This window comes from Aquarana catesbeiana, linkage group LG05 (genome assembly GCF_042186555.1).
Source record: "Aquarana catesbeiana isolate 2022-GZ linkage group LG05, ASM4218655v1, whole genome shotgun sequence".
Classification (NCBI taxonomy): Eukaryota; Metazoa; Chordata; class Amphibia; order Anura; family Ranidae; genus Aquarana; species Aquarana catesbeiana.
In genome coordinates this window covers 185,229,343-185,255,628 of record NC_133328.1, presented here as the reverse complement: position 1 = coordinate 185,255,628, position 26,286 = coordinate 185,229,343, and the positions used below count along the sequence as shown (strand labels likewise).

The following is a 26,286-nucleotide window of genomic DNA, read 5'->3' as shown; positions in this document are numbered from 1 at the left end:
TATACCGGAGAAAGTCATATACCTGGACTGAGGAGAGCCCCTCTATACCTGGACTGAGGAGAGCCCCCCTATAGCTGGACTGAGGAGAGCCCCCCTATACCTGGACTAAGGAGAGCCCCCCTATACCTGGACTGAGGAGAGCCCCCCTATACCTGGACTGAGGAGAGCCCCTCTATACCTGAACTGAGGAGAGCCCCCCTATACCTGGACTGAGGAGAGCCCCCCTATACCTGGACTGAGGAGAGCCCCCCCTATACCTGAACTGAGGAGAGCCCCCCTATACCTGAACTAAGGAGAGCCCCCCCTATACCTGAACTAAGGAGAGCCCCCCCTATACCTGAACTAAGGAGAGCCCCCCTATACCTGAACTAAGGAGAGCCCCCCCTATACCTGGACTAAGGAGAGCCCCCCCTATACCTGGACTAAGGAGAGCCCCCCTATACCTGGACTAAGGAGAGCCCCCCTATACCTGGACTAAGGAGAGCCCCCCTATACCTGGACTAAGGAGAGCCCCCCTATACCTGGACTGAGGAGAGCCCCCCTATACCTGAACTGAGGAGAGCCCCCCTATACCTGGACTGAGGAGAGCCCCCCTATACCTGGACTGAGGAGAGCCCCCCCTATCCCTGAACTGAGGAGAGCCCCCCTATACCTGGACTGAGGAGAGCCCCCCTATACCTGAACTGAGGAGAGCCCCCCCTATACCTGGACTGAGGAGAGCCCCCCTATACCTGGACTGAGGAGAGCCCCCCCTATACCTGGACTGAGGAGAGCCCCCCTATACCTGGACTGAGGAGAGCCCCCCCTATACCTGGACTGAGGAGAGCCCCCCTATACCTGGACTGAGGAGAGCCCCCCTATACCTGGACTGAGGAGAGCCCCCCTATACCTGGACTGAGGAGAGCCCCCCTATACCGGGACTGAGGAGAGCCCCCCTATACCGGGACTGAGGAGAGCCCCCATGAACCTGGACTGAGGAGAGCCCCCCTATACCGGGACTGAGGAGAGCCCCCCTATACCGGGACTGAGGAGAGCCCCCATGAACCTGGACTGAGGCGAGCCCCCCTATACCTGGACTGGGGAGAGCCCCCCTATACCTGGACTGGGGAGAGCCCCCCTATACCTGGACTGGGGAGAGCCCCCTTATACCTGGACTGGGGGAGAGCCCCCTTATACCTGGACTGGGGGAGAGCCCCCCTATACCTGGACTGAACAGAACCCCCTATACTTGGACTGGGGAGAGCCCCATACACCTGGACACCTCCCTTTTATACAGCCACTGGCCTGGGCTATAGACACAGCAATGCTGCTCCAGGGGGTTCTCCTGTCCTTCCTGCTATCACATATGACAGGTAGGTGTCGCTTACCTGTATTTGAGGCTGCACTATAGTGTACAGGTATTGCATGACATGGGTAGAAGTAAGGTTGGTGTTGCAACTTTTTCTAATGTAAAGTATATACAATGTATTGTTTGTTATCCATTTCCAGCAAAGTCTTACTTTTCTGAGTTGTCGCTGATGATGTCACCAGTGTACACACAGTTTATGACATATTCAGATTGTGCCGAGATGTGAAGGGTGCCTATGCCTTCATGACCTCATCATAGATCCCTGGCAGGGATCCTAATCCGAATCCAAATAAGTGAGCACACCAGGAAGCTGTCACTGTACTGGGCTCATTATCTGCGCTTGAAAGATTCCTCACCCCATGGCTGCACGTATACTACTTACCTCTTGTATACAAGGGAAATGCCCTGGCTGCAGATGATTGGCCCAGTGCAGGTGACAACATCCTGGTGGGCTTGCGCACTTGTGACCGGACTGGGGTTTGAACAGGCTCAAGCTTTTCCCTAATCTCCATCATAAGCAATCACTCTTGTGATTTTTTTTTTACTTGGATCATTTCAGCCAATGCTAGCATACAATTTGTCGACATATCAGTGGAGAGTGGAAGAAGGGGTAGAAGCAGGGGTACAGCTACAAAAAATAGCACTTATTGCAAATTAAGCCTGGTACACACTACTAGTTTTTGGTTGAACGAAAAAACCTGTCAGCTCCAGTCGGATCTGCTGTACTAACAGTTCAATGTTAGTACAACAATATCCCCTGCTGAGCTGTTGTGTTCTGACAGGGGGGATGTATCCCCCCCCCCCCCCCCCCCCCCCCCCCAAAAAAAAAACCACTAAGCTTATTTGGGTAAAGCGTTGCATGACCGCGCAACTGTCAGTTAAAGCAACGCAGTGCCGTATCGCAAAAAATGGCCTGGTCAGGAAGTGGGTAAAACCTTTCGGAGCTAAAGTGCTTAAAAAAAAAAAAAAAAAACACACTTGTAAGGCAATTGCATAATGTGCTAGTATGCAATGCATATTAGCACATTATGAAAAACTGACCTTGGAACGAAACTCTCTAGCGCTGTGCTGTCACCGCTAAGAGGGCTGCCATGTCTTTCTTCCGGGGGTTCACACGCTTCTGTTATGTGATTCGCCCGAGCCACGATGTAGTTGCTTCCACGCATTTGCACGGGAGCCCTTGGTTCTGGCACATAGCTCTGAAGGTCCGACAAGGTGTGCTGGACCTTCAGAGCATTGCACTGGTGATGTAACTGCCTGCATTCAGGGTGAATACCTCCTAAACCGTGCACATTTTAGGAGATAATCGTTTTACCTACAGGTAAGCCTTAATATAGGCTTGCCTGTAGGTCAGAATGACCAAGCAGGGTTTTACTACTGCTTTAATTGTAAGAACTGAAATTGTGCTCCATCCAAACATCTGACAACCATACTTTACGTAACTTCATCATAATGGCAACTCAAAAATGCAAATCCAACTAGGGCTGCAACTAACGATTATTTTCATAATCGATTAGTTGGCCGATTATTGTTTCGATTAATCGGTTAATAACCTTAAAAAAAAAAAAAAAAAAAAAAAAAAAAAGGTGTGGTGTATAATTTAGTTAATATGTAAAGTTTTAAAAAAAGGCAATTTATTCTTAAATATCTCTATGCAGTGGTAAATAAAAAATAGCCAACTATATGGTTAGGGAGCAAAATATCTAATCTACTCTGAGAATAACAGACAGAAGAGATATACTGTATATACTATTAGAGGAGAGATAAGAACGTTTGTTCGATTTTCTAATCGTTAGTGGGGTCAAATTGATGTTCATTTTCAACCACAGTAATGGGAAAATTTGGAAATAATAAAAAAACTTCTTGGTGAAAGGAATTATCAGACCGTGTATGTGGTTTTCGTTCAGAAATTACAATTATTTTAAAAACAGAATGTTAAAAACAAGTGAAAATTTCAAACATTTTCATTCATCGAATGTACAAAGATTTTTCGTCTGAATATTCTCATCTGAAAATTGATCGGTGTGGCCAGCATAAGGCCCCATTCACACTAGCGCGTTTTTTGATGCATTTTGCATTTTGCAGAAATGCACGGGAATTTTTTAACATGGGTTCTTATGGAACATGTTCACATCAATGCTTTTTTGTATCTCTGCGTTTTTGGAAAGGGTCGGGGACTTTTTTTCATGCAAAAAGCAGCGTTTTGCATGTAATGGATTTCAATGGACAAGCATCAAAAACGCAAGTGCACCGTTTTTGCAGCGTTTTTGCAGCGTTTTTGCCGTTTTTTTTTTTTTTTTTTTGTAATTTTTTTTAAGACTGTAAAAAAAAATGAAAAAAAAAAAAACAAAACGCAAAACGCGGCAAAAACGCGGCAAAAACGCGGCTCAAAAACGTGCCAAGCATGAATAAAAAACCTCCAAAAACGCTCAAAAGCAACATGCATAGGTGTGAATCGAGCCTAAGGCTCGGTGCACACCTATGCAGTTTGCTTTTGATCTGTTTCTGCAGTGCTCTTTGCTGTGCGTTTTGATTTTTGCGCATGTGATTTTGCTGCGATTTGCGTTCTTGCATTTTTTTTTTTTTGGCCAATTTGTTGTTGGGCAGATTAAAAAACACAAATTGCTGCAAAAACGCATTACATGCTTTTCTGCAGCTTCTCCATTGAAGAATGTTGAACCAAAAAAGCACTGTTTTGCGTTTAAAAAAAAGGTCACTGACGCTTTCCAAATACGCAGCGGCTGAAAAAGCATAGATGTGAACGTGTCCCATAGGAAACCATGTAAACGAACTGTAGTCCGTTACTGCAAAAAGCACCAAAAAACACATAGATGTGGACCAGGTGTAAGACGTTTAGTAACATAATGGGGTTAAAAAAAACGAATATTAGCCCTTTATAGTACAAAAAAAGCAAATCACTACTGTAAGGGGTTCATTTTTTTCACTGTAGAACTGTGAAAGAAATAGTTACAGTCGCGATTATTTGCTCTTTTTGTACTATAAAGGGCTCATTTTAGTTTTTTTTTTTTTAACCACATTATGTTACTGACCGATTAATCGATTATGAAAATAGTAATCGATTAATTTCATAATCGATTAGTTGTTTCAGCCCTGAATCCAACTCATTAATCCTTTAATTAACACTATATCCCTAAAGTCCCGTACACACGATAGGACTTTGTACAAACTTTCCTGTGGATTTCTGTACAAAGGGCGTTGGCCATAAGTTTGTATTGCATACAGATGGCAGGACTTTTCCAGCCAACTTTCACCAAATCACGTGGTTTTTCAGCTCTTTACCACCACCCTTTGGTCAACTTCTGTATTGTTTTCTGATATTGTGTCAATCTCGCCGCTTTTATCGGCGAGATTGACACCTTGCGAGCCAGGTTCACACTGGTGCGGGGCTCCGACTTGGATCCCCGCCAGTGCCAGGCACTGTGTTTGGTATGAATCTTGAGGGGGAACTCCACGCCAAATTTTAAATAAAAAACCGGCATGGGTTCCCCTCCAAGGGAATACCAGGCCCTTAGGTCTGGTATGGATTTTAAGGGGAACCCCTACGCCTAAAAAAACGGCATGGGGTCCCCCCCAAATTCATACCAGACCCTTATCTGAGCCCGCACCCTCAAGCACATTGTCCCCATGTTGAGGACAAGGGCCTCTTCCCGACAACCCTGGCCGTTGGTTGTCGGGGTTTGCGGGCGGGGGGCTTATCGGAATCTGGGAGCTTTAATAAGGGGCCCCCAGATCCCGGCCCCCCACCCTATGTGAACGAGTATGGGGTACATCGTACCCCTACCCATTCACCTGGGGAAAGTGTCAATAAAAAAAACACACTACACAGGTTTTAAAAGTAATTTTATTAGGCAGCTCCGGGGGTCTTCTTCTGACTTCGGGGGTCTCTTAGGCCTCTTCTCCCTCTCTTCGGTGTCGTCTCCACGCTCTCTGGTTCTTCGCCGGTGCCTTCTTCCTTCTGCCGGGCTCCTCCGCTATCTTCTGCTCTTTTGCTAGCGGAGGAGCAGAACCGAACATCGGGAGAAGAGGCCGGAGAGACCCCCGAAGTTGGAAGAAGACCCCTGGAGCTGCCTAATAAATGCTCGTCGGTCCTGCCTACTTAAGCCGTCCAGTCCAGAGGAGCTCTGCCTTCGCCTCAGGCCGGGTCACCATTCCATCATGCCCCCCGGGCGGTGATGTCATAAGGGGCAGGGGTCACCGGGTGACATCACCCAGTGACCACGCCCCATGCCTGTATAAGTCGTTGCGCACGCGGCATTACAGCAGGAGAGAGCGTTGTGTCAACATCGGAAGAAGAGAAGAGGGAAGAAGACGACGGAGAAGACCGGGCCACTGCTAGCAACAGAGCGGGCAAAAGAGCATAAGATAGCGGAAGAGCCCGGCAGAAGATACTGGAGAGCGGGAGAAGAATCGGAGAAGAGGCCGGAGAGTGCAGAGAAGTCGGAAGAGACCCCCAGAGCTGCCTAATAAATTACTTTAAAAACCTGTCTAGTGTGGTGTGTTTTTTTTTTTTTTTTATTGACACTTTTTTCCCACAGGTGAATGGGTAGGGGTACGATGTACCCCATGTTCATTCACATAGGGTGCCCCAAAGCACCCACCTCCCCCCCCATGTTGAGGGCATGTGGCCTGGTACAGTACGGGGGGGGGGGGAGGCGCTCGCTTGTCCCCACCCCTTTTCCTGACCGGCCGGACTGCGTGCTCGGATATGTGTCTGGTATGGATTTTGGGGGTTCCCCTTAAATCCATACCGGACGCAAGGGCCTGGTATGCTCCTGGAGGGGGAATCCATGCCGGTTTTTTATTTAAAATTTGGCGTGGAGTTCCCCCTCAAGATTCATACCAAACACAGTGCCCTGGTATTGGCGGGGATCCAAGTCGGATCCCCGTTCACTGAAAGTCGGACATATGTCGGCTTCAAGTTGCAGGGCAAAGTCGAATCCAAAGTAGGACGGCTGTTGTGTCGTACCAGTGTGAACCCGGCCTCAGTCAACATCACAGAGACGCTCTCCTGCATTCCCGTTAAAAGATTTGCTTGGCTGACATCCCTCCTGGCTCCAAATCCTGCTTGCTGTTTTATTATGACGCTCTCTCCTGCTGTAATGCCGCGTGCGCAACGACTTATACAGGCATGGGGCGTGGTCACTGGGTGATGTCACCCGGTGACCCCTGCCCCTTGTGACATCACCGCGCGGGGGGCATGATGGGACGATGACCCGGCCTGAGGCGAAGGCAGAGCTCCTCTGGACTGGACGGCTTAAGTAGGCAGGACTGACGAGCAGGATATCATCAACAGCTGGGTACCTGTGGAGAGATAGGAGCTGGCAGTTAGCCGACAGCTGAGCGGCCAGCTTAGAAAAGGAAGGGCTGAGCCCAGCCCTGACATATTCCTTATGTTTTTTTTTTTTTTTTCCCTTTCTGATGTAACCGTGTACACTCCTCCTCTATTTATAAACAGGTGTTTTCAGGTCACCAGGTTAACAGAAGGGTGTGCGGTGGACTAAATTAAAGGGTGCCTTGACTAACAAAAGGTTGAGAAATACTGGCTTAGAGGATGCACAGTCTACCTATTCAATGCTTCAGATTTAATTCAGGTATTGCAGCACTGCACTAGTCCACCGCACACCCTTCTGTTAACCTGGTGACCTGAAAACACCTGCTTATATATAGAGGAGGAGTGTACACGGTTACATGTGCAATTAGCTGTCGGCTAATTGCCAGCTCCTATCTCTCCACAGGTACCCAGCTGTTGATGATATCCTGCTCGTCAGTCCTGCCTACTTAAGCCGTCCAGTCCAGAGGAGCTCTGCCTTCGCCTCAGGCCGGGTTCACACTGGTACGACAAACGCTCCGACATTGGGAGCTTATGTTGCATGACGTGTGAAAATCAATACAAAATAAGGTAGTACTGAGTATTACCAGGGAGGCGGACTTTTTAGGCTAAGAAACAGTGGAGAAGCTATAGCAGTATAAAAAATATACATTTATTGAAAAATACAAATATCTAAAAAACAATGACAATTGTAACATATAGCATCTATGATTATTGTGCAGTGAGCCCTTGTATGTCTACGCGTTTCACCGTTAGACAGAGAAGGGAATATGTCTCTCTATCTTAAATTGGAATGCAAAATCACGCAAGTCAGGGTAGCATGAGAAAGTTCAATCAGCAGTAAGAAAGTATATTAGATATAGCTAAATATCTCAGCAGGGGCATGTGAACAATATTCCTAATTAAGGGAGCAGCCATTAGAGGGAGGAGGGCCAACACCGGATGCACCACTTAGATCCTGGATTTAGTATCAGCAATGCTGAAGGCTCAATACAATCCCATCGCTGCATATTCAGGATACAAATAATCCAGCGTGCCCATGGGAGACAGCAATACACTGCACTACATACAGGTGCATCAATGATTTATGGACGTGGCTCATTTTTGGTGCACTTTCCTCTCTTTTTTTGTATCATTGAAGTCGGATCGCCGTCGTGCATGATCCGACTTTGGCATGCGACTTGTGCGCTGATGATCTTGAGGGGGAACTCCACGCCAAATTTTAAATAAAAAACCGGCATGGGTTCCCCCTCCAAGAGCATGCCAGGCCCTTGGGTCTGGTATGGATTTTAAGGGGAACCCCTTACGAAAAAACGGCGTGGGGGTCCCCCCAAAATCCATACCAGACCCTTATCCGAGCACGCAGCCCGGCCGGTCAGGAAAAGGAGTGGGGACGAGCGAGCGCCCCCCCCCCCCCCTCCTGAACCGTACCAGGCCGCATGCCCTCAACATGGGGGGGTGGGTGCTTTGGGGCAGGGGGGCGCCCTGCAGCCCCCCCCAACCCAAAGCACCTTGTCCCCATGTTGATGAGGACAAGGGCCTCTTCCCATCAACCCTGGTCGTTGGTTGTCGAGGTCTGCGGGCAGGGGGCTTATCGGAATCCAGGAGCCCCCTTTAATAAGGGGGCCCCCAGATCCCTGCCCCCCACCCTATGTGAATGAGTAGGGGTACATCGTACCCCTACTCATTCACCTGGGGGGAAAAAGTGTCAATAAAAAAAAAAAAAAAAAAAAAACACACTAGACAGGTTTTTAAAGTAATTTATTAGGCAGCTCCGGGGGGTCTCTTCCGACTTCTCCGGCCTCTTCTCCGGTTCTTCTCCCGCTCTCCGCTATCTTCTGCTCTTTTCCCCGCTCTGTTGCTAGTGGTGGCCTGGTCTTCTCCGTTGTCTTCTTCCGATGTTGACACAATGCTCTCTCCTGCTGTAATGCCGCGTGCGCGGTGCGCAACGACTTATATAGGCATGGGGCGTGGTCACCGGGTGATGTCATCTGACCCCACCCCTTATGATGTCACCGCCCCATCATGCCCCGGGTGGTGACGTCATAAGGGGTGGGGTCACCGGGTGACATCACCCGGTGTACTCGGACCCTTATCCGAGTACACAGCCCGGCAGGTCAGGAAAGGGGGTGGGGACGAGCAAGTGCCCCCGCATGTCCTCAACATGGAGGGGGGGTTGGTGCTTTAACAGGGGGGCTCCCATATCCTGGCCCCCCACTCTATGTGAATGAGATTTGGGTACATTGTAACCCTACCATTTCACCTAAAAAATTAAAAATAAAGTGTCAAAAATAAAACGCAGTACACAGGTTTTTTTTATATTTTATTAAGGCAGCTCCGGCGTCTCTTCCAATTTCTTCTGCCTCTGCCGGTTCCTCCCCCCCCCCCCCCCCTCTGGGTCTTCTCCGCTGATGTCTTCTCCCTCTCTCTGGTTCTTCTCTCTCTGTACACTGTCTTCTGCCTCTGCCTGGTCTTCTCTGCTGTCTTCTTGCTCTTTTGCCGGGTCTTCACCGCTGCCTCCTGCCTCTGTTCTTCCGATGTTGACTCTACGCTTTCTCCCGCTCTAATGCTGGGTGTGCCACTAGTTATATTGGCATGGGGTTGGATCACAGGGTGACGTCATCTGGAGGCAATGCCCCTTATGACTTCACTGCCCATGATGTGGCGGTAACGTCATATGGGGCGTGGCCTCCGGATGACATCACCCGGTGACCCACCCAATGCCAATATCAGTAGTGGCACACCGCGCACCCAGCATTAGAGCACAAGAGAGCATTGAGTCAACATCGTTAGAACAGAGGAAGAAGACAGCAGGGAAGACCCGGCAAAAGAGCAAGAAGACAGAGGAGAAGACCCGGCAGAGGGAGAAGAACTGGAGAGGGTTAGAAGACATCAGCGGAGAGGGAAGAAGAACCTGCAGAGGCAGAAAAGCCAGAGAGGGGAGAAGAAGCGACTCCGGAACTGCCTTAATAAATTACTTTAAAAACCTGTGTACTGTGTTTGTTTTATTTTTGACACTTTTTTTTTTTCTTTTTTTTTTTTTTTTCGCGTGGAGTTCCCCCTAAAGATTCATACCAGACACAAAGTGCCTGCATTGTCGGGATCAAAATCTGATCCCCGTTGATTGAAGTCAGACTGATGTCGGACTTCAAGTCACAGGGCAAAGTTGTGTCATACCAGTGTGAACACGGCCTTAAAGGCTGAAAAAGGCAACCAAAGGGCTGCAGTTTGGAGAACACTGCTGTAGCTGATCATCCAATTAGAGCTCCAGCTTTTCATACGCTTGACATAGTTCGTTTGGGCCCAGCATCATGTGCATATTTGTTCACATGGGCTTCAGCTTGTATATGAGCCCTAGTTACTGCATTTTTTGCAAAGCATTTACATTTGCAAAACTTTTAGCAGTCTTCTGATGGCTTTGTTGAATCTTTTAAAGAAAATTTTGAGACTTTGACAATGTTTAACACAGATCACAATGGAAGTGCTGACTGTCACTTTAATGACATGTTTACAATGGTGTGGTGGTGGTGTAAAACTCTGCAGTTGAGCCATGCTTTTACCCATCCACCAACCACTACCACATTTAGCTGCTGAAGCAGCTGGTAGTGTACACATGCTGCGGCCATGATGCTTTGCACTAGGAATTGTACCACCTGATGCTTTCAGCGGGTGCTATCTGCTAAGTGGATGGGGGCTGCTCTGCAACCTCCCCAGGGCCATGTGTAATGCATGCAGTTGCAACCTTTTAGTGTGGGGTTCAATTAGGTGATAAGGAGGCAATACAACACCTCCTCACGGCTATTGAATTCTCTCTGAGTAAGCTTTCATCAGGTTTCAGCTGGGGCCTGCTAGCAGCTTGTTAAAAGTGAGTCAGCACTCCTATTAAGATCTGAGCTTAAAGCTGATGTCCATGTTTCATGTCACTTTAAATAGTTTGTTTGGACCAAGCTGGTCTAAACAAACTATTTGGTTCACTAAGTGCTGCAGTGTCTCTAAGCACTCTATGTACTTTATGTAACTTCAGCAACATACAGTACACAGTGCTGCATTCTGGCTGTGAGACAGAGACTTTCCATCTCACACACAGGACGAAACAGAGTCTGGCTGTGTGGCGCTCAACCATTCATAGGATGCTTTGGTTTTCTGTGAATGAATACAAGGCTTCCTCTGATTGGCTGATGACGTCACTCTTTGAACTCGGCCAATCAGAGGAAGCTTTGTATGCATTCATAGAATACAAAACTACCTCTATATGGCTAAGTGCCGCTCAGCCGAACTCCATGTGTGAGCAGGGAAGTCTCTGTCTCATAGCGGGAACCCAGCACTGTGTACTGGGTTTGGCAACGGCAGTGACCAGGTTCTAATAGTACAGAAGCTTTTAACCAACCAGATGTCACATTTCATCAGTTTAGATCAGTAGATGAATTGAGTGCTGATGAAACAGAGCTATTGTTAAATATGGCCTTACCGGTTGTCATTATATTGTCAGACTAGTTATTTAGCTCTCCAAGTCTAAGTAATACGTTGGTGTTTGTAAAGGAACACCCAAACAGTTTCTCTACCTCATCTGGCATGACTCCAATTTGGCACAAATAAAAGAGTAAACCTCCTTTATGCTGCACATCTAAAATAAACTACTGGGTAAATTTACCTAGTACGTTTGTAAATGGCAGTTAAATGCATTTGATCCTGGTGCCTGCCTATTCTGTATTCGTTCAGGTGACATTCTCTTCAGCTTCATTGATTCTACACTGTTATGTCTGGAGAGGTGGTTTTGTTGCTGAAACACATCCCGTAAAGGCGTTTTATTATCAACTTATTGAACAGCTATTTCCTTAGCCACCTTCAATACCTAGTCAAATCAAAGCAATTTCCTGCCATTTATTGTATGTGGCATATTAATACTCTATTGCATTTATGTGGGAAGGAATTTTACTACAATATTCCCAACATGCACGTTTTCTGGGCCATTTGTTCATGGATACCCTATGGTGCTTAAAGTAGAACTATAGGCAAAACTTTTTTTTTTCATTTTGCATGGAGCAAGGGGAGGTTATAATCCCTGTTGAGTTATTTATTACCTTCTGTGCCCCATGGAGGAGATTTACCTTTACTTCCTGTCCCATAGCCAAAACAGGAAATGAGAGGAAATCCCTGCAAATTAAGGGAATTCCTCAGGGACCCAAAGGAGATCAGAACTAGTTTCCCCATTGGAAGATTTCCCCTCCTTTTACTTTTCTGAGGACAACCCAAAATGTGGGATTTTCATTGGTAAACAGAACAATTAGAGAGGGTGAATGGAGGCACATACAACAATATGTATTCTAATCCCTCTTCACTCAATTCAAAACGAAAGAAAATGTTTTGCCTTTTTAGTTATACTTTAAAGGAACACACTAAAAGGTAATTTTTTTTTAAATAACAAACATGTTATAGTTACCTCCACTGTGCAGCTCGTTTTGCACAGAGTGGCCCCGAACCTGGTCTTCTGGGGTCCCTCGGCGGCTCTTTAAGCTCCTCCCCGCAAGAACTAATCACCACCATGCGAGCTCCCTCGCATGGTTGTGAGTTCTTGCGGACACGCTCCCGTGATACAGCCGGCGGCCATAGCCGCTGACTGTATCACTCGGCCCCGCCCCCTGGCGCGCCGTCTCATTGGATGTGATTGACAGCAGCGCGAGCCAATGGCTGCGCTGCTTTCAATCCATCCACTCTAGCCAATCAGCGGTCAGGCTGATCAACGAAGAGGATGTCGGGGGCGACCGCTGGACTTTCGAGGGCTCAGGTAAGTAAAACGGGGGGGCTGGGGGCAGCGGTATTGTCGGAAGTTTTTTCACCTTAATGCATAGAATGCATTAAGGTGAAAATTTTTTTACCTTTACAACCCCTTTAATGATAATGCAAAAAAAGTTATATGAAATAATTTAGCATGTATTAACTGCCCCAAATTCTTTACTTTTTTTTTTTTTTCAAACAATTTCATACAATACAAAAAGAGCTGCCATCCTGTTGACAGCAGAAATGTTTGTATAAAGAAGTTGCATAGTATTAATGATAGTGTCACAACCTCAGATATGATAACAAATATGAAGGAGCACGAAGGGACGTATTACTTCAAGGAGAAACTGCCCAGGGTGGGATCGTCTGTCACAGATCTGCATGATGCTTATGAAGAAACGTAAGGCCCTCCACCAAAAGTTTTTATTTTTTAAGAGGAAACTTGGAGGAATGCAAACTGGAAGAATGGACAGGAAAATGAGGTGTAAAAGGGAGGGGGGGCTTAGGGGGAACTACCACCTTGGTCTATGGCCTCAGTTGCTAATGTTGTGCTCGAGGAGCTCTTTATACTTGTCAGAGAGAGAATTGGGTCCAGTAGAATCATATTTTATTGAAGTGGGAACTGCCACTGATCCTTTTTAAAGCTTTTCTTTCTTGGGCTCCTATAATACATTAGGTTAATACTATTTACATACCTCCCAACTGTCCCTGATTTGGAGCAATGTCCCTCTGTCCCTCATTCCTCCTCATTTGTCCCTCATTTTGGTCTGATCTATATAGATGTATAAAAAATACACTTTTTATCTATCAAAAAGTGTTTCCCAGAGCTAAACCTTTCATCTGATTTCTAAATTGCTGCATTTGTAGATTCCAAAAGCCAAAATAAAGGAATAGTAGTCGTAAAAATAAACTTGGGGATTTAACCAATCTTACTTTTTTTTTTTTTTACAATTCTCCTTTAAGGGGGTGTAGCAAGGGGTGTGTCCTATGCCTGCATACTTTTGCTGATAGGTGTCCCTCGTTCCTATCTCAGAATGTTGGGAGGTGTGCTATTTACAATATATCAACACAAGGTAAGGGATGTAAAAGAACAAACCTGCAAACTCCCCTGGTGGATGCAGCATCAGGCTGATACCGTATCTGTCCCCCGCCACCTCTAAGACTGAGAAGTGAGCAATCAAAGCCTGCTGATTGCTCAGTCTGAGTCCTCACTGAGCAGACAGCAATCACTATCAGTCACCAACTCTCTGCTCTGCTCCTCCAGTGATCACTAGAGCGCTGGGCTGTGGAGTAGGCGGCAGCGGCTGGCTCAGGCTCTTAGTAGCTCAATGAGGGGCTGTGTCAGATGCTGGTCCAGGTACCCGGGTGGATCTGACTTTAAAGTTGGGATCTCTCCAGAGCCTGGACCGGCTCAGTGACGTTGAAGCTAAAGCTGTTGGCTGAAAACAGGTCACAGGAATGCAGACTGGAGTGCACTCCTGTGATCCATAGCAGAAGTAGGGCCAAAAGAGCTTTGGCCCTACGTTTCCTTTGAAAAATGCACATTAACCTGCAAAACGCACTTGAAGCCCATGCTGTTATGCACCTTGTTATTTTTGAATGAGGCTCAAATATAAAAAATAACTTGTTGCCAACTAGTATGGCAGGTTAATCTTTTACACTAATCCCTGTGCTAAAAACAAGGCAAGCACAATGATGCCGAGGCTTTGCAGGAAGCAGTATAAGTTGATAATTGATAGGCCACTGGAGCCGTGTAAGGCTGGGTTCACATATGAACTGCATGCGGCTCACAGCAGGGGTCCGGCGCATCCTGGTTCACCGTTTCAGGTCCAATTTCAGCCTGAATTGGGACCTGAAACTTACCAAATTTTTTTTGTGCAAAACGCACCTGACCTGCTGCAGAGATATATTTGTGCTTATAAGTTTACATAGCTTGGCAGAATTTGATTTATTGCCCATTTTTCAGAGATTATGAATCACACAAACATTTCTTTCACTCATGGTTAGTGTTTGGCTGAAGTCCTTTATTATCAATCAACTATGTTTACTATAAAAATATATGCCTAATTATTAAAACAAAGCATTGACAGCTCTCCATATGAATAACATAAAATATTCAACAATATAATATCTCGTATACTGCAGTAAGAAATCCTCTCATGTAATATAATATCATACATAAACCATGAGTGGTAATTTTCATTGAAATGTCCATCAATCTACTATCAATGAGCGTAAAGGAATGTGAAGAGCCCACTCCTCCTATTGACAGTTCAAGTGTGATGTGATTATATATATATATATATATATATATATATATATATTAGTCAACACGTGGTGATATGCTTCTGATCCAAGCAAGATCTCATACCATGAATCATTAGCTGTTACACCTTCACCATTCCACCTCGTGCACACCGCTTTGTGTATTTGCTTACCAGAGGTAAGTGTTAACTGGACCTGTAGATTCCTTCTAGCTGTAAGGCTGCAGCGCTCTTACTGGAAAATCCGCTCTTCTTACCAGGTACAATTCAATAAGGTGGATGTGTCATGTAAGAATACAAGGGGATACTTTCCATAGAGTAAAACTGTTTATTGAAAGTACCCAATCCCCCCCCTCTTACAAATTATGCTTATAAGCAGTTTAAAACATAACCAGCATATGACAGTATTGGCGTCAAGCTCACCGCCGATCGACGTTCCAAATGAACCACCCACCGCGATGAGTCCCGGGATGACGCTTGCTGTGTAGTGCTGGTGAGTGGCGTGACCACGTGGGACTCATCGCGGTCAGTGGTTCCTTTGGAACGTCGATCGGCGGTGAGCTTGACGCCAATACTGTCATATGCTGGTTATCTTTAAAACTGCTTGTAAGCATAAATGTGCTGAATATTGCTGCGACTGTTAAATGGAGTCTGAGCCTAAATAAAGTGTTTACTGCATACATACAGTTTAAAAATGAAACTCAAATTTCATATTTTCTTCTGCAAACAATATAGACCTGGAAATTAACACTTTATTCTAGCCTACCTTAATTCCCCCCCCCCCCCCCCTTCATGACCAGGTCGTTTTTTTGTGATATGGACTGCGTTACTTTAACTGAAAATTGTGCAGTCGTGCGACGCCTTACCCAAACAAAATTGATGTCCTTTTTTCCCCACAAATAGCGCTTGATCACTTTTTTTTTTTTTTTGCACTATAAAAAAAACTGACAATTTTGAAAAAAAATTAAATTTTTTTTTTTTCCTTTCTGCTATAACACATCCAATAAAGAAAATGAAAATTGAATTTCTTCAAATTAGGCCAATATGTATTCTGCTACATGTTTTTTGTAAAAAAAAAAAAAAATCCAGATAAGCATATATTGATTGGCTTGTGCAAAAGTTATCGCGCCTACAAACTATGGGATATATTTTTGGAATATTTATTTTATTTTTGTTTGCTAAGCAATAGTGGCTATCAGCGACTGCAATATTGCAGTGGGCAAGTCGGACACTGACACTTTTTTTGGGCACCAGTGATGCAAATACAGTGATCAGTGCTAAAAAATATGCACTCTACTAATGACACTGGCTTAGAAGGGGTTAACATCAGGGGTAATCAAATGGTTAACTGTGTGCCTAGCCAGTGTTTGTGTACTGTGCAGGAGGTGCTTTTACGAAGGGACGATCCTTGTCCCTGCTTTGAGACAGGATACATGCCTTCCCTACTGACAGAACAATAATCTGCCTTGTTTACATAGGCAGACTGCCATTCTGCCTCTGTAACAAACGATCAGCAGGTGCTGGCGGATATCGAGTCCAGGGCACCCACTGATCGGCAAGTCGTCGGCAGCGCACATTCACACCCGCTACCCAGAAGTGCGGGATCACGTGTGTACTTTCACTGTTTCACAGTATAAATGAACCCCTTATAGTAGCGATTATCTGCTCTTTTTGTACCATAAAGGGCTAATTCTAGCTTTTTTAACCCCATGTTTACATGGGCATCTCCCCGTTCTGCCTCTCCTCGCCGCAATCGCGGGCCGCCAGCGACCATTGAGTCTGCCGGACCCGTGGGCACGCTCCTGTGGCGGGCACGTGGGCGCCAGCTAAGTGCCAAATTCAAAGGAACGTACGGGTACACCCTTTTTGCCTGCCCGTGCCATTCTGCCAACGTAAATCGGCGGTTGGCAAGTGGTTTTGCCATAAGGATTATTCCTCAGGACATGTCATTTGTTTCTAGGTTGTTGGCTCTTCTTCCCCTGTATCAAGACACTGATTCAGCTGTGAAATTACAAGCCAATGCTCGTGCGGATCTGCTCATGTGGGATCAGTTCTTGTGCAATTGGAACAGGATCTCCATATTTATCCATCTACCTATGACCATGTCCCCCAGAATTTTTTGGAATGCCGCAGCCTCAGTGAGTTTTTCAGCTATTTTTGGATGTCACTGGTTGGCCGGCCCATGGCCCCCGAGGTTTTCAACATTTCCAGGTTTGCTCAGACTTCTGCACTATTTTAAAAATTATCCAATAGTGGCTTCTGCTGTCACTTGGGGACCCACTTGGTCTGGGCACACAGTTGTTTTCTTTACCGATAACTCGACCACAGGCGAGATTATCAATAAAGGAAGATCCGGGTCTTCCCTGATAATGTCCTTCATGTGCAGGTTGACGTGGTTGGGCCTTGTGTACAATTTTCATTTTCAGGGTAAGTTTATAAGTGGTGTCAATGTGGCTGCTGATGCCTTTTCTCGTTTTGATTTCCGGCATTTCTTCCAACAGCATCCAGAAGCAGTTCTGGTGGGCAAGCCGGTTCCACCTTTCTCCCTGCTGACGTTGGATTAGACCAGTGTTGATTTCATCGACTAATACATTTTAGTTGACTAAATGAATATTATTTTAGTAGACTAAAATACGACTAAAACAACTGAGATGACTAAAATACGACTAAAACTAAAATGCCATTTTAGTCAAAAGACTAAAATGGGACTAATGCCGCATACACACGATCGGAATTTTGGTCGGAAAAAGATATGATGGCTTTTCCGACGGGATTCCTCTCAAGCTTTCCTTGCATACACACAGTCACACAAAAGTTCACTGAACTTTCGACCGTCAAGAACGCAGTGACGTACAACACTATGACGAGCCAAGAAAATTAAGTTCAATGCTTCAGAGCATGCGTCGAATTGTTTCCGAGCATGCGTAGGACTTTTGCGTGTCGCAATTGCTACAGACGATCGCATTTTCAGATAGGAACTTTTTCTGACCGAAAAATTTGAACATGCTCTCAATCTTTTGCTGGCTGGAATTCGGCCAGCAAAAGTCCGATGGAGCATACACACGTTCGCATATTCCGACCAAAAGCTCTCATTGGTCTTTTGCTGGCCGAATTTCAGATCGTTTGTACGCGGCATAAAACTAAAAAAAGACTAAGGCTAAAACTAAATTGAAATTTGACTTAAAAATTAACATTGGTCTGTAGTGCATGTTCATACCTCCAATGCCATAATAAATAACATATCAGATTTTTCACTCCAGTAGTATATAATGAGTTTGGAAATTATAGAGAAATGTTAACTAATGCATTACAATTTAATTACACCTATTAGATTTTAGACGACTAAAATGTATCGGAGATTTTAGTCAACCAAATCTCTAGTACATTTTAGTCGACTAAATATGACTAAAACAATTGCAAAAGACTAAAATGGGACTAGGACTAAAATACAATTTTAGTCCTAAGACTACAACGAAATCAAAATTTGCTGCTAAAATTAACACTGGATTAGACGCACTCACAGTGCAGGTTACCAACCTGGTGAATGCGTCACTGTCAAGGAACACTCTCAGGGTGTACAAGACGGCATGGAGGTGTTTTTGTAGTTTTATGTCCCTCTATCCCTGCAATTGTGTTGGGGATGTCAAGTATATGATGGCTTTCGTGGCCTATTGTCATGGCAAGTTATCACTTTCATTCAAAACCTTAAAGTTGTACCCTTTCAGGTATTCAGCACTTCTTGTCGCTTCACAATCCTGACAGACCATCCATTTTTGTAGCTCATCCCATTAAAGCCATATTAAAAAGGTATCCAGAAAGGTCAGGGGCAGACACAGTTGACATGTATGCCTATCTCCAGCCAGATCTTCTGTGGGCTAGCAGATTTGTTGTCTCTTTCACCCTTTTGGGTTAGGTCCCAGCCTTGTCCTCAAGGCGGCTGTTTTGCTCAGCCACTTTGGTTGCCTCAGACTCAGGGAGGCCGGTCATAACGCACCTGTACCCCTCAAAGGTAGTCTCACCAGGTTACCTGATCGTTTTTCACTTCAACTCCCCAACAACAAAAACCGGCAGACAGGTCAGGGTTTCATGATTAATTATTACAAAACCAACGCTTTCTGGTGTCCAGTTGATGTCTTGGACCAGCTCTCCTCCATGTTCGCAGCGGCCCGCCTCGATAGCCCATTACTCCCTTTCCCCACGCAGCCTCTTGCCTCCAGACAGTTCATCTCACATGTCAGAATTTTGATTGCTAAGTTGGGGTTAAACCCAAAACAGTTTTTGGGTCATTCCATTAGAATCAGGGCAGCATCTAAGCAGGGGGTCCCATCCAATGTCATCACATACATAGGATGCCGGTGTCTTATCGAATTCAGTCCCCTATCATATAGTGTCCTCCCTGTACTGCGCAGGCGCAGTACGGAGGACAAAAGAGACGCCGAAAGTCTCCGAAGTTCAACAGCTGATCGTCAGCTGTACACGGCGCCTGCGCATTTATTCTTACCCTATGTCCAGGATCATTCCCTACTATCCAAGTGGACATAGAGTTAGAATAAATATTTGCCGAGCGCAGCGAGGCCGTGCCCGAAGCGTGGCGAGCGAAGCGAGCCCACGAGGGGCCCTCTTACACTGCCATCGCTAACAAGTGCCCGAGCGCCGTGTACAGCTGATGGTCAGCTGATCAACTTCGGGCATTTTCGGCCTCTCCTGCTCCTCCGTACTGCGCAGGCGCTGCGCCTGCGCAGTACGAGGCGGACACTATTTGATACGAGGACACTATATGGCAGAACACCGGCAATCGTCCTGTTACAGTCGTTAAATTTCTGATCACCATGTGGAAGTTAAACAAGTTTTTGGAACTTTGCTGGACTAGTTGTTTTACAGTAAACGTCACAATACTGTACCTAGTTCATGTCTTTTTTTTGCCCTCTTTAAAGCATATTCTTACATGCAACCATGGCACACCTCAGGTCGCCATTGTTGGGGTAATACGTTTCCTCCAGTATCCAGACTCTGACTACAAAGATATTTAAGCATATATTGCCTTTTATTTTCAACTTGACATATTAACTAAATTAGGCACCACGCTTTTTTTTAAAGGTTATTATCAGATTAATCAAACAATCGGCCAACTCATCGATTATGGAAATAATTTTTAGTTGCAGCCCTAGACTGTGTAATGTGCAGCTGTCAGGACTGGAATGCACAACATAGTGTACAAAATACATGGTTCAAGAATATGTTACTTTCAGCATCTGTGATCAATGTTGGTGGTGAGTGGAAGGAAGTATAGCCTGGCATCTGCATTTGGAGGAATACTGCCCCTTCACTGGTGTCAATAGGAGGAATAGCTCGCCATCATTTGTTTTAATGGTATATAGAGTTTCCTTTTTATTGGTCTTCAGTGCATTACCTACCTCGAGTGACTCTCCATGTTGCCAGTCACTCTCACTACTGAGTACTTTCGTGCCCGAACTATGCATGCATGCAGGGATCACTTCTCCCAATAGTGCCTTTGCAGACTCGGTGCCAAAACACGACTCATAAGGGGAGATTTACCCCAAATGGAGTGTGCAAAATCTGATGCAGCTCTGTATAGAAACCAAAAAGCTTAATTGAACAAGATGAAGTTAGACGCTGATTGGCTACCATGCATAGCTGCGCCACATTGTGAGTGTTCCAGATTTAGTAAACCTCCCCCATGGTATTGAAGACACTACAAGATTCCTATAAAAGCCATTACATGGATGGAAATTGACATGCGGTCTGCTTCCATCCAATTTCCCCATAGAGGGGATTAGCAGAGAAATCCCAGGTGAGCAAGTGGATTCCGCTGAGCGGAGGCGCCCCTGTGGAAGGGTCCTAAGGTGGCATGAATTACTGGATCTCCTATCACCCGCTCCTGCACTGTTCTTCCCTAGTGAGCCACTGCCCATCACACCATCAAGCCAAGTACACACGAATGCCAGGGAACATCGGCCAGTTCAATAAAAACTGTCTGCCATTCAGCCGTGTTTATGGCAGCCAGTACGACAGAAGCTGGCCATTCATGCTGGAGAAAAACTGGTTCCTAACTTTTTTAGCTGGCTCTTAGATTCCAAGAAAATTTGTCAAGCCTTGGCATAAAGTACAGTGCAGGGCCAAAAGTCCTGCATTGTATGTGAGGATGCAGAGGGCCCACCCACAACTTGTCGTTCTGAAAAGTTTTTCTATTTTTACCCATTTTGTTAACAAATTTGAAAGTTAAAGTGGTACTTTAACTAAATGGCTAAATACACCATGAGACTATACCATACATACCTTGAGATTTGTGTTCGTAAACTCTTTCATCTTCCAAAATTCCGATCAGCCGTATGATTCTTACCCCTTTGCAACAATGCACAAGAAGATGAGTCAGCTGGTTCCTGCTTCAGCTTTGCAGCTTCCTGTGTTACCTGCATGTTCATTACATTGTGGTTATAATGATTCACTTTCCAGTGAGAAGGATAAAAGCACAGAAATAATAGGAAACGCTACAAAGTTGGATTTGAAAATCAGCACACTGTCACTCTTCTGGCTTGGCAGTGTGGGCGAAGCTTGTGAATCACAAGATTAGCTGAACAGAATTAAAAATCCTTTTGGCAGTTCATGCATACACTATATTGTCTAAAGTATTGGGACGTCTGCCTTTACGCACACATGAACTTTAACGGCGTCTTAGTCCATAGGGTGCAATATTGCGCTGGCCCACCCTTTGCAGCTATAACAGCTTCAACTCTTCTGGGAAGGCTGTCCACAAGGTTTAGGAGTGTGTCTATAGGAATGTTTGACCATTCTTCCAGAAGCGCATTTGTGAGGTCAGGCACTGATATTGAATGAGAAGGCCTGGCTCTGAGTCTCCGCTAGAACACATTTGGGATGAATTCGAGCAGGTTGAGGTCAGGACTCTGTGCAGACCAGTGAAGTTCCTCCACACCAAACTCGTTCATCAATGTCTTTATGGACCTTGCCTCGTGCACTGGTCCAAATCATTTGGTGGAGGGAGGATTATGATGTGGGGTTGTTTTTCAGGGGTTGGGCTTGGCCTATTAGTTCCAGTGAAGAGAACTCTTAAAACGTCAGCATACCAAGACATTTTGGACCATTTCATGCTCCCAAATTTGTAGGAACAGTTTGGGGATGGCCCCTTCCTGTTCCAACATGACTGCGCACCAGTGCACAAAGCAAGGTCCAAAAAAGGCATGGATGAGCGAGATTGGGGTGGAGGAACTTGACTGGCCTGCACAGAGTCCTGATCTCAACCTGATAGAACACTTTTGGGATGAATTGGAGCCGAGACTGCGAGCCAGGCCTTCTCGTCCACATCAGTGCCTGACCTGACAAAATGTGCTTCAGGAAGAATGGTCAAACATTCCCACAGACACACTCCTAAACCTTGTGGACAGCATTACCAGAGTTGAAGCTGTTATAGCTGTACAGGGCGGGCCAACTCAATAATGAAACCTACAGACTAAGACTGGGATGCCAATAAAGTTCATGTGTGTGTGTAAAGGCAGGTGTCACAATCCTTTTGACAATATAGTGCAGGGATATGCAATTAGCGGACCTCCAGCTGTTGCCGAACTACAAGTCCCATGAGGCATAGCAAGACTCTGATAGCCACAAGCATGACACCCAGAGGCAGAGGCATGATGGGACTTGTAGTTTTGCAACAGCTGGAGGTCCGCTAATTGCAAATCCCTGATATAGTGTATGTTTTTTTGGCAGAATATTTAAACTGTTTTTAGTACCACTTTAAGGTCTAACTAAAGGCGAAACTTTTTTTTTTTTTTTTTTTTAATTTCATTTTCAATAGAGTAAGGGAGGGCTATAACCCCTGTCAGTTTTTTTTCCATCTGTGTCCCTTTTGAGGAGATTTTCCTTCACCTCATGTCTTATAGCCAAAACAAAGTGAGAGGGAACCCAGTGTGTCATCAAGGTCACCTAAATTAGTGTCCCCATTGGAAGATTTCTCCTCTATTACTGTTTCGGGGACAACCCAAGATTTTCTTTTACTTTCGCTTTTAATGATAGTGGTAAACAAATAGAGAAAGTGAGTCTCCCTTACAGGGGAACAGACAGGTTTTTAATGCTAACAGGGGATCTAATATCTCCACTCTATCCAAAACTAAAAAAAAAAGTTTTGCTTTTAGTTATGCTTTTACCAATTCAGCTCCAGGAGATTTTACCCCCTTCATGACCAGGCCATTTTTTGCTTTTCGGTACTGTGCTACTTTTCATTGGCAATTGCTCAATCATGCAACGCTGTACTCCAAATTTAAATTTTATATAACTTTTGTCCCACAAATAGATAGTATTTGATCACCACTGGGTTTTTTTATTTGTTGTTTTATAAAAAAAAAAAAAACTCAGTAAATTTTAGAAAAATATATACTTTTTACTTTCTGCTATAAAACCTATCCAATAAAAAAAAAAAAAAAAAAATCCCAATAAGTGTATATTAATTGGTTTGTGTGAAAGTTATAGTGTTTACAAACTATGGAATATATACTGGAATTTTTTTTAAATTTATTTTTTAATACTAGTAATGGTGGCGATCAATGAGTTGTAGTGGGACAGAGTGCAGCGGGCAAACTGACACTAATACAGTGATCAGTGCTAAAATATACACTGTCACTGGGAAGGGGTTAACATCTATGTGCAATTAAGGGGTTAATTGTGTGCCACCTAGCAAGTGTTAATGTATTTATTGTGTGCTTTTGTACTACAGATCAATTTTTATTTATTTTCCCTGCATACAGCACTGAGCTCTAGGCTCCCTCTGTATACAACACAGAGCTCTAGGCCATTGGTCATCAACCCTGTCCTCAGGGGCCACTAACAGGCCAGGTTTGCAAGATAACTGAAATACATCACAGGTGATATCATTTGCTGCTCAGTGATTGCAGTATTCTAGTCTGCATCTCTCCAAGGTAATACATAAAACCTGGCCTGTTAGTGTGCCCTGAGGACAGGGTTGATGACCACTGCAGTCTAGGCTATGATTTAACACAGCCGATCAGCAGGTCCCAGGATCTGTTGGTGAACTCCCGCTGTGTCAAATCACAGTGGATTAGGTAGGCGGAGGGCACGCGTGCGCCCTAAACTGGCAGCGATGTACCAGTACGTGGCTGTGCCTGTAGCTGCCACCCCGCCGCAAGTCAGCAAGTAGTTAAGCTCTGGTCGGTGTCTCATCTGTCAATTAAAGCTCATCACAAACATGCTTATAGCCTATCTAAAGTATGTATACCCTTAACTTTTTTTAAATTTTATTTATTTATTTTGTTTTGGATAGTATAGGGAAGGTTAAAACGTTTGTAAGTTTTTAGTTTTTGTTTTGTGTCTCATTGGGGAAATTTACCTTCACTTCCTGTCACAGAGACAGGTCAGAAAGTAAGAGTAAATTTCTACAAAATGAGGAGTAGACCCAAAACAAGTGTAATCAATTTTGACTCTATTCCTATTCTAGGGACAGCTGTAAAATGTAGATTTTTCCAATCATTTTCTGTTTGAGTGACAATTGTCAACAGGGCAGACAAAGGGTGACTTCCCCCAGTGGGATACACACAGTAATAAAAACTTGACAGGAGTTCCAGCCCTTCCCCACTCTAATCAAAACTTATTAAAAAAAAGTTTTGGTTATGTATACACTTTAATCATCGTTCCTGGTTTCCTACAGTGTTTCCTGTTCAGTGATTAGAGTTGATGATTCCCTTGGCTATTTATTTTTTCATTTGCTCATCAATGATCAGCTAAAAATTTCTCAGTAACAGGGAACTGTCTGAACTGGTTATAAATATGCAAATATATATTTTTCTATTTAATTTATAATCATGGAATTCTAATGACATATCTGTCTTTTAGCACTCGATATCCAAAGTGTAAGCAATAACACTTTATGAAGCACAAACAAGCAGCATCTTAGAGCAGTTATTCTATGTCAATGAAATGTTTTCAGATGGTCGTTTCTCATAGTTTTGCAATGCACAGTCTTGCGTTATTAGACTGTCGAAGTAAGGCTGGCCATACATGGTCGAATTTCGAAAGAATTTTCTTTTAAAAATCAGAAACTTTGTGCATTTTGTGATCCTATGGTGCCACCATTGATTTCCAAATTTGACCAACCAAGCTTTCCATTTCAGCTCCTGTTGCTACAAAAACAAATTTTCGTGGCTGGGAATCTTCTTTTCTTTCCGGGAATTTTCTTTTCTTGCACGTGCACATTTCTTTTTCGATTTCCTTTTTTTGCAGGATTCTCCCATCGTTGATTAGAAAATCGTTCGTTTTTTCAAAAAATTGCCAATATGCCCGATCAAATTTAATGGTTGCACAAAAATCGACTCTTGCTGCAGCCCACTAATGGTGCAAAATTAGAACGATAATTCTTAGATAAGATTTTTCAAAATATTTTTTTTTTTTTAAATTCTACCCATGTATGTATGGCTCTAGGCAGGAGAGCAAAAGTCTAGCTACAGTGCTGTGAAAAGGCCCAACAACCCCCCCTCCCCCTCCTGATTTTTTTTTTTTCTTCCTTGTTGCATATTTGTCAAACGTAAATGATTCAGATCATCAAACAAGTTTTAATATTGCACAAAGATAACACGAGTAAATACTTTTCTAAATCATGAATGAACTGTGATTAACCAAATTTTTGGGAAAACTGAGTTCAATTTCGCTTGCCACAACCGGACCTGATTACTGCCAGACCTGTTCAATCAAGAAATCACTTAAAGTGTTCGTTAACCCCCCAAAAAATATGCAGATCCTGGTCCCTTAAAGCAGATTACACAGCACAGAGCTTGTGCTATGTGATCTGCCCCCCCCTCTAAACTGTAAAAAAAAAAAAAAAAAAAAAAAACCCTAAACCTGGCACTTCCTGTATGGCCTCTCTAAATAGACCATGATAACCAGGGCTGCTCCGCCCTGATCACCGTGGTCAAAGTGCCTCCCTCCATGATAGGCTGCCTGCTCTCTGCTCTCTGCTCTCCACTCTCCCCTTTCCTTCCTGCCTGTCATCCCCCTCTGTGTCTTTCCCTCGGCCCCACCCCCTGCCGCTATTCCTGTAAAATAAAATAAAATATTTTTCACTGCCAGCCCCTATATTGGAGGCTGGCATAGCACACTGTGTCACTAGTTTTAAAAAAGGAGCAGTATAAATACCTAATTTGAGCTGTCTTCAGGCCGGTCATGTGACTCGCGGCCGCTTTACAGCTACGATGCACGGCTTCTGTGATGGAGACGAGCGGCCACGTGATCTCCCCGTCTGACGTCAGAGGGAGATCACGGCTCCTCCCACAGAAGCAATAGATCAGAGCTGTAAAGTGGCCGTGAGTGATAAGACCAGCATTAAGACAGCTGATATTTTGTATTTACAGTGCTCGTTTTTTTTAAAACCTAGTGACACAGTGTGCTATGCCAGCCTCTAATAGAGGGGCTGACATAGTTTTATATAGATGGGTTAACAAATCCTTTTAATAGAAGCTGTCTGACAAAGCATGCTAAAAGATCTCAAAAAGCAACACATCATGTCA

At 44.6% G+C, this 26,286-nt stretch overlaps 1 protein-coding gene across 1 annotated transcript in view; it reads left to right on the top strand.

The window, feature by feature from the left end:
• Positions 1-829: 829 nt before the first annotated feature.
• The window catches only part of CDCP1 (CUB domain containing protein 1), a 174,410-nt gene continuing 148,953 nt past the window's right edge, over positions 830-26,286 (top strand). Inside the window, exon 1 of the mRNA XM_073630434.1 lies at positions 830-1,352. Within this exon, the coding sequence (XP_073486535.1) occupies positions 1,304-1,352 (49 nt within the window). The 5' untranslated portion in view covers positions 830-1,303. The remainder of the gene's footprint in view (positions 1,353-26,286) is intronic.